Source organism: Phymastichus coffea, unplaced genomic scaffold (assembly GCF_024137745.1).
Source record: "Phymastichus coffea isolate CEN01 unplaced genomic scaffold, Cenicafe_Pcof_1.1 PCOF00154, whole genome shotgun sequence".
Classification (NCBI taxonomy): Eukaryota; Metazoa; Arthropoda; class Insecta; order Hymenoptera; family Eulophidae; genus Phymastichus; species Phymastichus coffea.
Genome location: NW_026706965.1, coordinates 307429 through 325572, shown reverse-complemented (window position 1 = coordinate 325572; position 18144 = coordinate 307429). Strand labels below are relative to the sequence as shown.

At 35.0% G+C, this 18144-nt stretch overlaps 1 protein-coding gene across 3 annotated transcripts in view; it reads right to left on the bottom strand.

Moving 5' to 3' along the window:
* Positions 1 to 1610: 1610 nt before the first annotated feature.
* Positions 1611 to 18144, bottom strand: part of LOC131672576 (disheveled-associated activator of morphogenesis 1) — a 79656-nt gene continuing 63122 nt past the window's right edge. For all 3 annotated transcript variants that reach the window (XM_058949906.1, XM_058949905.1, XM_058949904.1), the window contains exons 2-11: positions 15939 to 16052; positions 8235 to 8543; positions 7930 to 8154; positions 7254 to 7851; positions 6573 to 7180; positions 6014 to 6489; positions 5232 to 5668; positions 4843 to 4970; positions 4590 to 4760; positions 1611 to 4207 (exon numbers count right to left, since the gene is read on the bottom strand). In XM_058949906.1, the coding sequence (XP_058805889.1) occupies positions 3926 to 4207; positions 4590 to 4760; positions 4843 to 4970; positions 5232 to 5668; positions 6014 to 6489; positions 6573 to 7180; positions 7254 to 7851; positions 7930 to 8154; positions 8235 to 8543; positions 15939 to 15980 (3276 nt within the window). In that variant the 5' untranslated portion in view covers positions 15981 to 16052 and the 3' untranslated portion in view covers positions 1611 to 3925. The remainder of the gene's footprint in view (positions 4208 to 4589; positions 4761 to 4842; positions 4971 to 5231; positions 5669 to 6013; positions 6490 to 6572; positions 7181 to 7253; positions 7852 to 7929; positions 8155 to 8234; positions 8544 to 15938; positions 16053 to 18144) is intronic.

Sequence of the window (18144 nt, the reverse complement as noted above, 5' to 3'; positions counted from 1 at the left end):
AGAAATCTTCCTATACTCGAGTACTCAAGAGACAAGGAAAACTTAACTGTTGTTAAATGTGCAATATATCGTAACTTATTAAGCACTGTACTTTTTATTAATCAGAGTATTGTGGGTTCAACCAGTCGCGTTTCTCTTCAACTCACGACTCTTTCAGCTCTGTCGTATTCATTTCACATTTTCTATTTCATTATCAAGCAATCAAGCGATGAATTGAGATTTTCGTCTCGATTATTCATCATGTATATAAATATTTAAATACGTCTATACAAATAAAGATAAAGAAATATTTGGTCGCGTCGCTTCGGAGTGATCGATCTTTTTGCATCTCGTGCGAATGCGATCGTTATATATATGTACGCGCGCACACACACACACACACACACGCACACACACATTTATTTTTCACTTTTCATGTATTACGTATATTACGTCATTGTGATGTTCATATTATTATTTTATTTTTTATTAGGCTTTAACATATTTTATTGAATGGAAGAATATTTTATTAGACTTGGCGAAATATTTATATTAAATCAAAATACGTTTACTTGCATAAAAAACTCGATCTAAGTACTTAAATATGATTTCTAGATAGAAATATAAATACAGTTTCATTGCAAATCTTTATGTAAAATCACGTGAAAGTATAAATTTTATTATAAAGTGATCTCGCAATATTATTTTGATTCAATTATAATAAATTATTGAAGATTATTTAGTTCAATTCCTTGAACTGTGGTAAACGAGAAAATTTTTGCCAATTACTAATGCTGTTTTGTGTTGATATCAATTGATAAATATAATTTATTTCAGCCATTTTATGTTACACATTTATATAGAAATGTAAGGAAAACGAAGACTGTTTTCGTCGTTGTAAACGAAAAGTCGAGCGCTTCGATGCGATTATACTTTTAGATTACATACATTTTAATTACGAGTTACGAATAATTCGGGATAAAGTTATATCCAATATTCAAAATGAGCTCATCAAATGAAAAAATAAAAAAGACACAAAAAATTAAATGACTAAACTAATGATAATGATGATACATGCATAAATTCAGTCAACCAGACATGCATTCATTGTCATTTGTAAAGAAAAAATAGCCTGTGTGCTGACAGAAAATGTGACTCAGATAAATGCAGCTATTGTACGGACAGCGTTCGTTCATATAACTTCTTATTTGTGTCCGAAGGCATGTGATGAACTAAATGCTTGGTAGTCGGGTAGTGTACGTAAATAATAAAATTTCTGAAAAAAATTCTTCCTATTTCTACATTTATTTGCCCTATGTAATTCATTAAATATTTTTCTTCCACTTTTTATACTATAATTATAAATTGGTTAAGAAAAAGAAAAAATTAATTTGAAATTCGTGAACGTTAATCATATTTAAACGAAACGAGATGAAATTTGTGGCTGGTTCTTTATTCTTTAATTTACTCATTTATCCGATAATCTTTTTATTAATTTATTTCCAAAAACTAAATATCTAAAACAAAACAGCAATGTGGTCTTATATTGCTCAATATTTCAATATATATATTTTTTTCTAATTTCATCATTTGTAACATCTAATGGTAGAACAGCTGAGTCGGTCATATTACCATGTCTGAACAACGGTGAATTCTACTTTATCGACATTCTTGTGATTGAATCAAATATTTATATTGTATATTTTTTGAAAGCTTTAAATTTACGCTTTTAAGTACTTACAACTTTGGAAAGGATCTTATGTTATTATCTGGCATTATCGATCAATTATGAGTAGATAAAAGGAAACGAAATTATTGAAAATCATTTAAGACACGAGTATATATATATATATGTACATGTGTGTGTGTGTGTGTGTGTGTGTGTGTGTGTGTGTGTGTGTGTGTGTGTGTGTATCTCAATACAATGCTGTATTCTGTTTCATGTTTTATAAGAATGTTGAATCAATATATTAATTAGATATGAAGCCTTTGTTTATTTTTATACTAGTGAAGTTTATATGTATGTATATAAAATGCATATTTACAAAAATACAAAAAGCTTGTATAAAACATTAACTTCTATTAAGAAGATAGTTCACTCGAGGTTGTGTTTTCTTTTCTCTACACATTTCATTTTTCTACAAATCACGGTTCAAAATTTTATACTGTTACGTAGTTTATTTCTTCTCTATAACCAAAATAATCGTTTCCATCCTTATATGATTCAAATTCGTGGTATTTCTAGGCAATATTATTAACTAATTGTATACGTAGGCCTATAAACACCTTTCTTCTACACTAAAATGCAGATAAACTGCATACAACGGCTTCTTCTTTTTTACATTTCTAACATACCATACGTTCACAACGATATACCGATCTACAGTTTTTGATTCTAATAAAATTTTATTTGTAAATTAATTTGGTCCAGTTTCCATTCCTATCATTTTGCAAAATCTTTTACTTCTTTTTGTATAAATTTTCACAAATTTCGTAAATTCTTTAAAATGTTTAATTCGATGTGTTAATGTTTTCTGAAAATTAGTACAGTTTATATATATACTACTATTATTTTAACCATTCAATAAGTTTCTCTAATCCATTTATAACACAATGTATGATTTTGTGAAGATGTATCATCTATCTATATATTTTGATAATACATTTTTTATATTGACTATATTCGTTTTAACGGGTATTCATCGATGCTTAATCGTTTAACATGTAGTATTTTTATGTCCTTTCAGAATGTTATTTTATATTCTTATTTCAAAACTTTTGTAAGAAAATTGATACAAGAGTCGCACACTAAACGATTCATTTACTACTGTCAAGATTCACGTCATATCGGATAATTTTGTATACAAAATGTTCACCGCGACAGTCTAATATTTTATAGACATATTATGCACCAGTATAATTTATCTTACAAATAAATAAACAGATCTTTTTTTTTTGTCGATGACAAATTAATATAATGTTGGTACAAATGGTGTAAAATAGATGATTTCGATATCGGATTCAAAGACAACTTTTCTTTAAAATGTCGATTAACGGCTATAATAAAATATATGTGTATAATACATATAACATAATGACTATATTTACAATGAAAGTTTATCACGTACAACAGAGTTTTTGCAATTTATGAATTTAGGTACATAAAAAATTCATACCATTTAATTTAATAAAAAGCTTTGATTATAAATATTGTTATTTTGGATTTGGCTGTTCATATCACAACCAAAGAAAAAATCAAACTAAAAATAATAAAATAACTAAACTTCATATAAAAACAAAGGAAAAATCAAGCATTTGTAACGTTTGGCGATTTCAAAAAATTGTACAATAGCGTCACTAAATTATAACTACAGTAAAGCATAATCTTCTATCAACACTGGAAATAAAAACAAAAAATCTATTTACACTGCCAGTGAATAAGTGCACCTTTATAATACTATCTCGTTATTAAATCATTATAACTGTTGGCACACAAAAAAGCTTCATGTCACAATAAAAAGGATGTAGATTTTCGCCACCGCAAATGTTATGTATTTTCAATGATAAAAAGTTGATCAATTCACGTTATCGAAAAAACTAAACGATAATTTGAAAATCAATAATTCAATAACTTTGCATGAATGTTCATAAAATGCTCTCTACAATATTTCATTTGTAAAGTTATATAAAAAAATGTGTATTCTAATAATTTCTTTGAATTGAACAGTCATTATTTCATATGTTCCAAATCACTTTGTATATGGCTGTAGATTACTTGCCGACTAAATCATCTTGATTTTTAAATGGTAATTATATTTCGTTGCTATACAAACATATAGCCACCGGAATGTGTATCTAAAGAAATAACTGCTCCTTGACGATGCGATCGATGTATTAACAAACGTAAAATCGATATTACAACGACAGGTGATTGTTAAGAAAATATTCAGTGTCTCTCGCGCGAGTCTTCGCGATGTGCACTATGCCTTCGTGATTCTGGATTGACGGCGCTACCACTAGGAGTCACTGGACGTCTCTTAGACCGTTTGAATTTCGCAATGTCTTCGCCGAAAACGTCACCTGTCCGCAATGCTGAGATCAAATCGTCGAACTCTCCTTTGTTATCAACATGACCATTCTGACCATTCGTTTCATTTTTTTTATTTATAGTGATACTGTTAAGAATTCCTTCACGTGAATTTTTTCTCTCCATTGTGCGTTTTTTCAACTGAAATGATGTATGTTGTATTATTAGACATTGTTTATTACTTAATATAATTGAAAAAGCAAATATATCTTGAATTGAATTTTATTTGAATAATATTTGATTTATGGTATGTGATTATTTACTAACTAACAAAAAATTTGTCGTTCTGTCTATTGGTCAGTGAAATTTTATAGTTAAAATTTTATAGTTATATAAACATTAAAGTTAGGTAGATGTAAAATTCAATGAGCCAGAAAAAAATTATAATGAATAAACATGAAATTGTTCGAATTCTACGTGAATACGATGTTTTTCTAGCAATTTTTATAAGCATCCATATTTTTACTTTAATTGAATTGCGAGCTTATAATTGGAAAGGCAATCAATGTTTTACTACACTCACTTCCTGTTCCTGTTTGGCTCGTCGCTCCTCTTCCTCGACTTTCCTTCTCATATTCTCGACATCTTGTCTGGCCTCTGATATCGCCTGAAGGAAATTCTCAAAGATACCGAAGAACTCGTCAGGCTGGATACCCGCAGAGTCCTCACCGAAAAGGCAAATAGCTCTGTCAAACTAACAAATGAAGAGTATTCATTAATATCATGCTCTTTCGTAAGCAACTAAACTATTTGCATATGTAATTGGTGATATTTACTCTAGCCTTCATGTCTTGGAAGAGATCGTCAGCTTCTCCCAGTCTGCATGTAGCTTGAGCTTGAAAATCCCGCATGGCTGGTAAGAACATATCACCCTGAAGCACCTGGACTTGACCTCGATGAAATTCTGTAAATATATAATTTGTTTCTTTAGTTTCACCAAATCAATTTTTGAGAAAGCATAATTAATTTTTCATTCTGTTATTTTTAATTTACTAAGTATTCATAGTTATAAATTTCATTATTCCATGTATTAAAAAAAATATGTTTTCTATTTTATTTTCTTTAATATTGCTACTATTTTTAGCTTGCTTAATGTGAATTACATATTTCTTATGATTTTATGATTATTTTAACTATATGACTGTCGTATGGATGCAAAACTAACCGATTTCTCTTTGCACATCCTGCAGCCCATTCTTCAAATTAGCCATCTCCTTCTGCACATCAATCATACTAACTTTAGCAGCAGTTCTCACATGTGGCATATCCTCTTCAAGGTCAAGTACATCCTTGAACCTCGCGTCGAGCAACTGCACCAAATAATGGAGCAGAGTAGTGCCCTTAGCACACGATGATTTGGTATCGACGAGTCTATTAAGCGAAGCTAATCGGAAACCGAAAGCATTACCCCTGCCATTATTGCGATTGACATAGTTGCCAAGAGCAAGGACTAACTCAAGGATCTTGCGTAGTTTGCGTGATCGTGCGACCTCACGTGAAGCCTCATGCACTGCGCGCATTCGCGGTGTCAGTTCAGCAATGACCGCCGCGAACTTCTTCTTGTAGTGCAACGAGCGCAGACGTTGCTCGTAGTGCGGAACTCTGTTAAAATACAAAAAAAAAAACGGTTGACGTACAGCATATTAATTGCGGTATTATACCAAGGGCGTGTATGATATGAGTAACGGACTCGTGTCATGGGGGGTTCGTTTAACGGATTGTGTGTGCGTGTTTGTGTGTGTTTTAAATTGATCTTAAGCCTTGAGGCATTTTACCTTGGGAATGTATGCGGAAGTGTATATAATGCGTGTGTTTGAGTAAGTCGGCTTTCGCGATGTGAACAAAACTTAAATTTCGTCTTTCGTTCGGGGTTACTTTTGAAGTAGATCTCCAAAATCGTTTTCAAAGAGACAAACTTGTCTTTGATTTTATATGAACAATACTCACTTGGATATTTGGTGTAAGAAACAATCTGCTCTGCTCTGAAGATCTTTCTGATGTATGTCTAGCGAGGCAGCTTCCTCGGGCGAAGGAATATATTTCAGCAATTGCTCGACCATATCAATGTGCAATATATTTTGCTGGTCCATAGATAAAATCGCTCTCGTGATTTCGCTGTCTGTCATTTTTAATTTCGACAAAAGAATAGTGCAATTCTGTGCTCTTCTCGAATCGATCACTGACATTGTTTTCTTATTCTTGCCAAGATTACGCAGATCTTCGATTGATCCTTCAGTAGGTACCCCATTCTTTTGGAAGGCACAGAATACTCTATCGATAGTATCCAAGTCTATGACACCGTAGCATTTTGACTCATCTAATTCTGACCATATTGTGCCTTGTAATTTTTGTTCTGGAATTTTCGACCAGTTAAAAGATTTGAGGGGATTGCTGGATCGAGGAACGTCCTTTTGCATTTCCACCTAAAAAATAAACCGAATAGGAATTAATGGTATTGTCACGATTCTTCACGTTAATCTAGCGGTAGAAAATAAATTTTACCCACTTTCATCGGTGGTGGAGCTGCAGGCATAAGTAAAGGTGGTGGCGGAGGAGCGAGTGGCGGAGGAGGTGGAGGTGGTGGAACCGGTTTAGCTTCAACCTTCTCCATAACCTCATCTTCAACAATTTTAATAGTAGCTTTCGCATCATCAGGCAAATTCCCCGATGCTACTAACTGTTCAAGTCGTTTTCTTTCCAATTTTTCATTGTTTACTTGCCGTGATAACGTCTCAATATTATCCTGCAACTCAGAGATTCTCTGTTTCGTTTCTATATGTAGAGATGTCTCTTTTTCCAAACGCTCCTTTACTCGTGCTAAACTTGCTTCGATATCTTCTTTCTCTTGTGTCTGCAGATCCAATTCTTGCTCCTTTTTTGCCAGTCTTGATGACATATCTGAATTTTCCTTTTCTAATTCTTCAGCTTTTTTTCGTGCGGCAACGAGTTCCTCTTCCTTAGCCAACAGATGCACAATCTCCTTGACATTGATTTGGATCGGGGCAACGTCAGGATTTCTCGTAACTGTGGCATTGTTTCCTTCCGACTGTAATACTATTTGTTGGACGATTCGGTCGAAAAGTAACCAGTGCTGAGGATATGAGCCATAGTCCACTATAAAGCAATTGATAATATGTTAAAATATTCACCATACATAAGATATTACACTTTCAAATATACAACTTACATGGCAGTAATAAGCAATGCTCAAGTAAACTTAGTAAATGTGGATACGCAGCTGTATGGCCAAGTTTTCGCCTCAATAGATCAAACATAGCCGTTGCACTTTTTGTATCCACGTGTTCCTTCTCAAATTTTCTCGCCAGTTCCTTTTCATCTTCATTTCGTACCATCTCAAAAAAATCTAAATGTCGATCTAGCGTTTCGTTTTCGTACTTCCTCAACTTATCGATGATTGGTTGTATTCCTAACATCAGTAACTCGTACCTAAGATGCAACCTGAATTCGAGGGTCACTTGTCCAGGTCCATAATTGAGTACTGCGTTGATGAATGACATGATGGCAGTCTTCAGTGAAAGGTTGTCTTTGTAAATACCAAAGTTTTTGTCGAGATCATTGATGATTGATTGAAAACGTGTGCGTTCCGAGTAATATTTCTGGAAATGTAACATGGCTTCTAGGACTTTGCGATGACCACCTGGAACGAGGCACACGGCGCCGAGGATCTCCAGAACAGCGATTTTCGTTTTGATGTTTTCTGTGGCTAATGACTGTGATATTGTGTTGATCGCTGTTGGGTGAGCTAGTACGTGTGCCCGACCGTTCTATAAAATTTAAAATATTTTAGTTATCAAAAGTTCAGTTAAATTGAAAGACGTAGACTCTTATAAGTGTAAACTTACCGAGTTGTTCATTAGTGATTTCAGACAACCAATAACACTTGTGTGCAAATTGCTGTTGGCTGCTTCGACGTCCATAGTTTCCAGAACTTGTAAAAGTGTATTCAAACCATCCAATTCTATAAACCTTATGACAAAACTGTGTGGTTGTGTTCGAAGTGCAGTTTTTAAAGCTTCTGCGTGTCGCACTTGATTTGCAATTTCTTCCACATCCTCTGTACTTTGGTTCTGCAAAGAGAGTAATATAATTATACTGCAAGCTAATCAAAATTGGAACATTGACCGAAAAATATGCAATTACAACTTACGCTATTAATAGACTTGACTCGATTAATGTAATCCTCAGGATCACCACTGAGATCTGTTGTTCTGAGTCCACCGTTATCAAGGGTACCATTACCTTTGCGCGAACAATAGATCTGCCATTTTTTGTTAGCAGGCAATGCAAGAACCGCTTGACGATTTGCCTGCGTGAGATCTAGCTCATCAACGAGTTCAAGAAACATCTTGTTCAGTTCCTCTTCGGCGGGCATTGGCAGCGTTGGTGTCATTGCTTGAAGCGTGAGTGTGCCCGTCTGTTCCACCACGCAATACGTAATTTCCGGTGGCTCGTCATCCTGAAAAATTAATTTAAATATTTTAGTGGACTAACATCAAGGCTTCGCTTATATTTCTAAGTTATAATTTTAACATTGCTTTTATATGGCTCATTTATATCATTGTTGTGTAAATAAAAATTGTTATGTAATCAATTTTAGTAATTTGACGCATTGTGAATTTATATGGCTAACAAGATTCGATATTTGTTATGATCATATGGTATCCAATTTCTCTTGACTCTGGACAAATATTTTAGAGAGATTTTACTTTAAAGCACGTAAAGGAACCAAATAAATTTCTTTTTGCTGCCAGAGTAAAATTCTCTTAAAAACATAAAAAATATTTTGCTCATTGTCGACAACCTTTAAAGCATCGATACGTTGGGCACCTTCTGTACTCGTATGGTCCCCTCCTATAAAGTTACAGATTGCTCCCCACGCGCCTAATTAAAAAATTCGCCCATAGCTCGTTATTACCTTATGATCTAAGATTTTCTTTTCTCTCGGACTTTACGGTGGACTTTTCCTCTACCTTGCGATTTTCCTGGCTTGTGGTCTATCTCATTTCTCAGACACTCACGTCCGAACTCGAGACTTACCAACAGCTCGGCCTTCTATATCTGTTCCGTTGTCTCTGTTCTGCCAAGTCAAGCTGTATTTTTGTATTTTTTAACATTCTGTTACTCGATTGTGTTGATAAGAAGAAGGAGATGAAATATTTCAAGAATCACTTCACTTTATACAATGTATGTAATGTATGCATTAGTTTTACGCTTTATATAAAATTATATGTTATGAAAACTCAGCTAGAAAGTATCCCGGAAAATATTTGTAACATATGTGGATTTGACGAAAACAGAATCGTAAAATGATTTTTTTTCGCTTACTTTCAAATGAAAACGCGGCATTTACTTTCTCCAAACGGTCATTTAGAAAAAAAAACGATTCTACATAATCGGGAAAGTAAAAGTATTTACGTCTATGATAGTAAAAAAAGAATTACATCAAGTCCGAGTTAAAAAAAAATAAACACGCAAGTGCTAAATGCTCGGCGCTAAGATCGACCTGTCAGTCTGGTCTACGAAGCCGGCAGTAAAGTATTTAAGGTGTCACACACATTACGTTCTATCTGTATTCTCAGAAATTTAATAGCCGCTTCCCAAAATCGCGGTCGCTTTCGACTCGTAAAAACGAAGCATCATTATCATCAGCATCATCGCTGGTGGCGCCATATACAACAACAGGAAGATTCCGCTCTAAACCTTTTTCTTTTTTTTTATCTGAAATTAATGTTACAAACCTTTGCGCATCAATGAATTGTTATCAATGTTACGCAGATATATATGCCGTGATATCCTTGGTGTCATTGCACACTGTCAGCGAGTGAGACATAAAATTGAATGCTAGCGCTTCAATAAATTTTACTTTAACAAAAAACATATCTTTACAATTTGGATTAACATAACGTTAAATAAAGCACAATACTTATTCCACTTACATACTTTTGAAAAATACATTGGCGCTATTGTGTTTTCTAGAAATACAGTCAACAGGCAGATAAATTAATTTATTTTACAAGAGGAAAATTTTGTAACTAATACATTTATTATTAAGAAAAATCGTCAATCATTTCCTCTAACAAATTAAAAATTATCAAACAGTCTAAATAAATTGTATAAGCTTATTGTATGTCAATCCTCTTGACCTCAACTCAAGCGCAACGCGTTCAATCGAGAAAGAGACAACTTCCGACACGACTTGGGAATTCCAAAGCCGCGCTTGCAAACTCTCGCGAAGAATGTCCGAGCGGCACGCGTGTATCGAAGAGAAAAGTCGCCGATTGTAAAACGAGATAGACGGTCAAGATTTTCCTGCGATGAAAACGCTGTCCGTTTCTTTGGTAAACCAGTGGTGACCTTGTTAGAGCTGTGTGCTATTCGCCGCGAGGTCGACGCTGATGACAATGCTGATATCGTGAGCCACCTCGGCAGAATAGAGGTAGCCTGAGAAATGTTGCGATTTCTGAGACTAAGAATGCTTACTCATTTTACCTTGCTCAAAATTATGATTTTCAGAAATTTTCTTTCGAATATTGCATTTTCTTTCTATTGGTTGACAGAGAAAGAGAGAGAGAGAGAGAGAGAGAGAGAGAGAGAGAGAGAGAGAGAGAAATAAAGAGAAGCTAAGGTTAATAACTTTACCTCTTAAATGTTATCAACGGAGAATGTTTAGTTCTTAGATTTTTTTGTGAATAATTTGAAAGAAACCAGTATGAACGTTGATAATTATCATTTTTATGTATTTTTGCATCATTTAAATTGTGAATCTGTTGACAGAACACATACGCAGTGAAAATCTACACTGTCAAAGTAACTTTTGTACGATATGAATTGGCCTATTGTCTCTGCATAAAATATTATTATGCAACAAATATATGAAATTTTGCCATTTCACTCTTTCCGTAAAGAAGAATTATTGATGCTGAATCAAGAAATTGAATATTCAACTGAATTTTTCTGTTAGGTAATCGCATAGTTTACGCTAAAAATATCATATAAATTACCTATTTATTTGAAGCGATGTAGTTTTTCCAAGCACTTGAAAAGAAAGTACGCCACAGCTAGTGTATAAAATAAAAAGATGCAAACTTGTCTAGCAGAATTCATAAAGACATTCATCCAAGACAAGATCTCTCACGTTCTCTATTCAAAACTAGCACATCCAAAGCATCTCAAGAGACAGTGGTATAATGTCCGGCAGTATATCACAAGCAAGATAGTGTACGTACGTTATGACACACTTAAGTCGCGTGCCTCAATAAGCGAAACAAAAGTCCGAGGATAAGAAGACGAAGAAGGCGGTACCATTAAATTGCTGGCAACTGCACAGCCAAGACATCGCCGAACAAAGAGGTAATGAGCGTGTACTACTTGAGCGCGGGGTTGTCGTGTCGCGCGAACATAAATATATTGAATAATCGATGAGGCATTACGCGTACCTCATTCACAATGCTGCATCAAAAGATCCAGAATCTTTCATGGGACACATGTTCTCAAGGAAAATTAAGTTTCTCGGAATGAGAACTAGGCTAACTACGTCACATAGATACATGCGGTTCGTATATTGAGATCATTTATTATATGATTTTTCAGGCGTCACTGGCAACTCCATGGTGAAATTGCATTACGATATAACGTTTCATTGTTTAGCGATATAACGGTAAGTCAATAGCGGGAGGAAATGTGCTTATATGATGGGAGGCTCATCGTGGATCATGTTTTATTATCACCGCTCGTTTATTTTGTGATCAATTATTAATATTTAATAATACGCTGTTAATGACTATTTTTAATGAGTTTTATGAATCAGGAATATAGATATTAAGCAAAGAGAAGATCGCATTTTATTTCCTCCAAATCTGAATAATATTATTTAATAACCTTTGACATCTAAATTTAAGGTTGTAAGAATAATGCGAGAAAGTACAGTTGATTTAAGAAGCATTCTATTCAAAAAGAATTACAACAACCGATTCTGCTTCAATGTCATACCTATTCTTTAATTTATAAATCAATATGTATTTTGAAAAAATTAATAACTTGTGCCTCATCCAAATTTCATTTACAAGATAAACTGTTCTCAAACAATAGCAAGACATATACTCCAGTGTGAGAACAGGTTGCGTTTCAAACTTTGTATGGCACATTAGAATTAGTTGGAATAAATGTATAAATAAATAGCCGAATCCTCAAGAGTTTTCGTTGATTGACTAATTTAGTGGGTGTAAGAAATATAACGATAATGATGTAAGTGATTTTGTACCATCACAAGTGAAGACTTTTTCATTTTATGAATATCTTATATCCGATTTCCTCATTTAGTTAGAAGCCATTTTATTTTAGATACCAGAAATCCCTGTAAAATAATCTCCGCAAGCCAAATATTACAGTAAATTACGAAAGCCTGGAAAATCTGTTGAAATAATGAAGAAACAGTGTACACAATGTTTCTGGAATTACATTATCAAAACGCGCCACCTCACAAGACATCAAGTCAAGTCAAGTATCTTTGAGAGTAAAAGTAAAAGTACCATAAAAGCCACAATCACGCTTGTCTTCCCGAATCGAATTAGACCGAAAAGGGAAAGCCGCCCGCAAAGCGATAACTCAGCGTTGAGGCGGCAAACAGCACGAATTAAAGGAGGAGCATGCAAATATTTACACGCGCCCCTAATAATCCTTGCGCAATCGTCGTTGCATTGTCTCATCTCTACAGCGCGCCGTTCTCGCGATCGCATCTTCTCGAAAAGTACCTTTCTCTGTGTACGTGCATAGCACGCGATATTCAAGTCACGCGAATTTGGGTGTTCGGATGCACTGCGCACAAGGCAATTAATGCGACGCTATTCGTCAACAGTGCACTTTTCACAGTTCACTCTCATTCTTTACGAGAATCTTGTGCAATTACCATTACTCGCAATTAAAATAGTTTCTCGTCAGGTGCGCCACGCCACGTCTAGCAGACGACGAGGGCGAGGAAATGCACTCACGGTTAAGTCATTCGTCGAATCTGGGGAGCGGAGAAAAAAAAAGTTGTTCACGGCGTGTAGCGAGAGATCAGTTCTTCCTGCATAAATGCAAGACTTATGCAGGCGGAGTCATGTAATTTTTCTATGCAAGTAATTGGAGCATAGTATATTATTGAAAGCGACGTCTAGTAAAAATGCATTGATATATTGCCATGTTACTTCGATAAAAGCACTCGGACCTGATAATACGCGAGAGTTGTAGTACAGGTTGCCGGGCCGAGGATTATATAATATGATAAATTAGTTTGCAGCTATTACAATAACCATTGACGTTGGCGCGCAGCTACTATTTTTCCAGTTAATTAATGAGTCTACAGCTGTTGCTCCGTGAACATTGCTTTCAATCAACTAATTGGGTGTTACGTGACAAAGTGAGTATTATATTGTTATTCTTTGATGTTATTTATTCCTGTTGATTTTGCTGATTGATAAGTGCTAATTTACAAAGTCATCAAGACTTGTGGGTAATCAAATTTATTGAAAAGAACCTACAGTATCGTGAAAAATAATATTAGATAGAAGGACTAAGATTCTTATGAAACTGCTTAAATATTGCACTACTCTTATTAAAAAGAATTACAAGTATTGCGCACATATTATTTGATCGAGCGTGAGTTTGTTACCTAATTTAGAAGAGATAGAAACGTTTAATTTATTCACACCTGGTGTAAATCTTATCTTGAAAAAATCACCCTTGCGGTGACAAGTCTAATAACATTTTTCATACAAGTTTTCATTTAAATAAGTTATTGCAAACATTTTGAAATGAAAATCAAGCACGTTTTTATGATTTTACATCTTGATTTATACTATCGCAATAAGTACCATGCATAATTTAATTTTCTACAATTTTTTAATTTAGAAGTTATGTTTAATAAACTTTAATTAAGATGTTTCCGGCAACATATATTTTTATATACCTATATGTGATTACTGTATTTTATTTTCGTTCACATACATTTTATTATTTTTAAAAACAACATGCGATAATATGATATTACCACTTTTGTAGAAATACGCTATGTATGTACACTTAAAAATAATATATTTTTGAATTAAAATGCATGAATGAGATGTGTTATGTCAAGTAATCAGCAAAATTATCTTAGAAGTGTAAAATGATTTAATTTCATGGTCCACGAGTTCCTTGACATCGATAATCGTTCCTTGATGTCGAATGAAGGCTGAAAAAATACTGGAACAATTGTGTCAGAGTGAGGAAGTACACGACAAATTATCCTTGGCATTGTCTAAGAATACCCATCAAAACTCTAAGATAATTTGAATGATTCAAAGTACAAGATATTAACGGACATATAAATGTGCAAGAAAACTAGAAATGAAACAATTTAAGATGACGAGTAGTAAGTCACAGTAGCCATTTAACTTTTTGTTTATTAAGAATAAGGTCTTTAAGAGAACGGTAATTTTCTTGGCGCGCGCAAACTTAGATATGGCTTTTAAACGAGTTCATGTTAAGCACATCTCCAAGTATTCACTAGGCTTCTCATTCTTTTTGTACTGCTTTTTAATTTCGAGAATTGTAAAGTATGTTTCCAGTTCAAATTTAGTCCAAATTTTAAGAAAAATTCATATGAAGATCAAGTGGCGTGAGCTATTGAGTAAGCTGTTGGACTTTGAAACTGCTTGGCTTGTGTAAAAGACTTTTATTAATGTAGTTGATATGAATCTAAAATGTTTTGCGATTAACGTCAGTTTGAAATTCATCTCAAAATAAATGCAAATTGTATTACGTATAATACATCTTACCGATAAATTTAACATTAATATGAAACTAATCAGATGACGATTTAAATATTATTCACAATAACAAAAGCAAATTAATGAGAGAAAAAGTATAGCATAGTCGTACTTTTAAAAAGAGACTCTTCAAAGCGACGATATAACATTATCCAATGAATTTTCAATTAGTGATACATGACAATGGACGCAATACTCGAAAAGGCACTTGCTAATTACCAAACGAATCAATTTTCTCCCGTATACGTGCCTGCGTATAAAACTTTCCACAATCGTCGCCGATTTTTTTACCTTTGATCTGCTACGTACAATTTCACACTGCGATTGAAAAAAGAGAAAATCAGCATCGATAAAAATTCTAAGCAAGTCATTTCTATGACGAGCGTATTAGGTATAGATACGCCTGCAAAACAAATTGCGCCACATGTATTACTGGCGGTGGTGTACGGGCGACACTGAATTGAATTTCACTGAGTGAAAGCGAAGCAATATGTAGCGTATTAATTGAAATTTCGAGCGTATAACGCACTAGGAGGATTCGGGCGGCTTCCGTTATATCTGAGAAAGTGAAAGAGCGGCGCTCGCTTGCGTGCGTGATATATTTTTTTACTGTCTGCGCAAGCTAGCCCCCTTCTGCGTGATTGGCTTCGAATTAAATTCATATACAGAAGGCAATGGCACGCACTCGTGAAATGAATGGTAATTACAAACGCGCGCGAACCTTTAAAGGCGAGAGATTACATTCGTCGATTTGAGGTTCGGACGGGGGAAATTGCTGATATATTGTGGCATTGTGCGCGACAAATTATGCTGTCCGGCAACTTTCTTATTGCGCCTTCAATTGAGCATCATTACGTAGATCGCTTTTTTATTGCTCCACGATTTCTTCATTATTTCGCATGTATAACTGTGAGTCTAATGCTTCGCAGACATTATAGTTTTTGTTAATTTGTACTCGAAAGGGAAAAAATATGGTAAAAAAGTTTCGACAGTCCTTGATAGCAAATGAACCAGCTCGTGTCAATGTGATTTTTCAGTACGGAACAATGCTTAAAGTTTTTTACCTGTAGGCAGCCACAGAAAGACTTTTTCACTCGCGATGGCATCGTCTGACAGCGACCCACAAACTCCTTCAGGGGCTGTGGACTGTGAACCTTCACAGGACAGCTCGGAATCCTCTGTAACATTCCAGATATATCCATTGAAATATTTCAACGTAACATAATTACGCAAAGATGGAATGGCGCATGACGCGCTTAGATTTAACAATATTTATCGCGACACTTATTGCACGTAGATGGAAACTTTTGTTACACCATTTGCGCTAATGCCGTTAATTCTCTTAACAAAGAAAAAGACAAACGAGATTTTTCACTTAAAAATTATTATAATGACTCTTTTAACCTTGCGTGAATTTTGTGGACAGAAAAAGGCTCCAAGCATTGATTTAAAGCCCTCAATTTCGAACACGAAACGTAATTTTTCTTAATGCCCCAAACTTTCACCACGACCATGTTTTCGCGAAATTACTTTTGTACCTAAATACTCGTTCGCGATCGCCGCCCACGTACATATTCACCCACTCGGTCGAGTGTATATATACAACCAAACGAGCGACGGCACAGTTTCTCACCAAGTCAAGCCTACATGCTTAATTATAAGCTTAGCGCACACGGCTTTTTCGAGTAAAGAAAAAACAAGCCGCGCGCCCCGCGTCAAAACCGTTAATAACAATAATCGATCGCGCAAGATACCGTCATCTCTCTACTAAGCGCGCGCGCGCAGCATCCGCAAGGATGGAAAGCACCGTTCAATATAACTATATAGATTCAGCCGCAGGTCGCCGGCTTCGCGATGCGAAAGAAAGCGATGCTTCGCTAATTATCCTATACGTTAAGAGTTCAACGAGGAAGCGCCCGCCTGAGAGCAATTAGTCGTGAATTTCACTCTCTCGACTTTTTAAGACTATAATGCTCGCTCCGCGTATTTACATTTCGTTGAACGTTTTACTTTTCTCGCGTGCCTTTTATGCTTCGCTCAGACGATATCTATCGCATTTGGGGATAATGGCTGATTTCTTTTTCTCATCAAAGACACGCGAACGAGAACTTTCATATGAATTAATGCAGCAGTCTTTCGCGTCAATGAATTTTAATGGTAAATACTCAATTTTCTGAATGAAACACTGCCTTGCTTCGATTAATACAAGCTTATTATTTTTTTTTAATTCAAAACTTTTAAATGATGACATCAAGCGTGTTCCACATTATATAATTTGACTTTTTTTTCATTTTATTGCGTAGATGGATAAGTGTGTCTGAGGCAAATATTGAAACACACTAGCGCAACGATTATTTACATTTCAAAGCCGAGGTCTGATTCGTGTACGAAATTTTCCTACGTGAAGCAACTTTGCAACAGAAAGAAAAGAATATTGTTCGATATATATTATCGTTATTAATTATAGTTCAATCAGTAAATTGTGCACATAGTGTGAGTGATAGGCTATCAAAGTGTATGTAAAACAGCGCTAACGAGTAGTTATACCAACGACTTTCACGATATTAACAGCGTCAAATTTGAAAACTTCACCCGAACATACCAAAGGCTTTTTTTCGGGATACATTCCTCCTTCGAGAAAGTGGAAATCTAATTAGCGATAACCTGGGTGTAGTCGAAAAATTTGTGACTACTCGAAAAAATGCTATACATACCGATAATTAATTTCTTAAAGCACGTTCGCCGCGAGATAGAAAGCTCGCGTCCGATCAATCATCTATACTGACAGTTCGGACGCACGTAAACATTTTCATATAAACACAAAACTAACAATAACTGTGCCGATGTTTCATCTATTTTCCATACACGTTGCATGTTTACGGATGAAAGAAAAATCACACCTTGAGCTACCTGCTTGAATGCACAAAAAAAATAAAATAAAATAAAAAGGAACTCCGCACTTGTCACAAGTCACCGCGAGCGTAGAAACGCGATACACCACGCACGAGTGAGAAAGACTGGAGGGTTCGAAACGAAGCGAGAAAAAACACGATTGACAAGGCCGACGACGTTAGTCGCGCGACTTATCGGGCGCACATACGTCCTTATCGCTATAACGCGCAGCCCGCTCGAGCACCCATATGTATTGTAATTAGCTGATTTCGTCGAGTCGGCGTACATGAGGTGCTGTGACCTTGCCACGTGGTTTTTATTAAAAAAAAAAGGAATCATTGTCCTCAGTTGCTCAGCGAGCAGCAGCGGATTAATCGA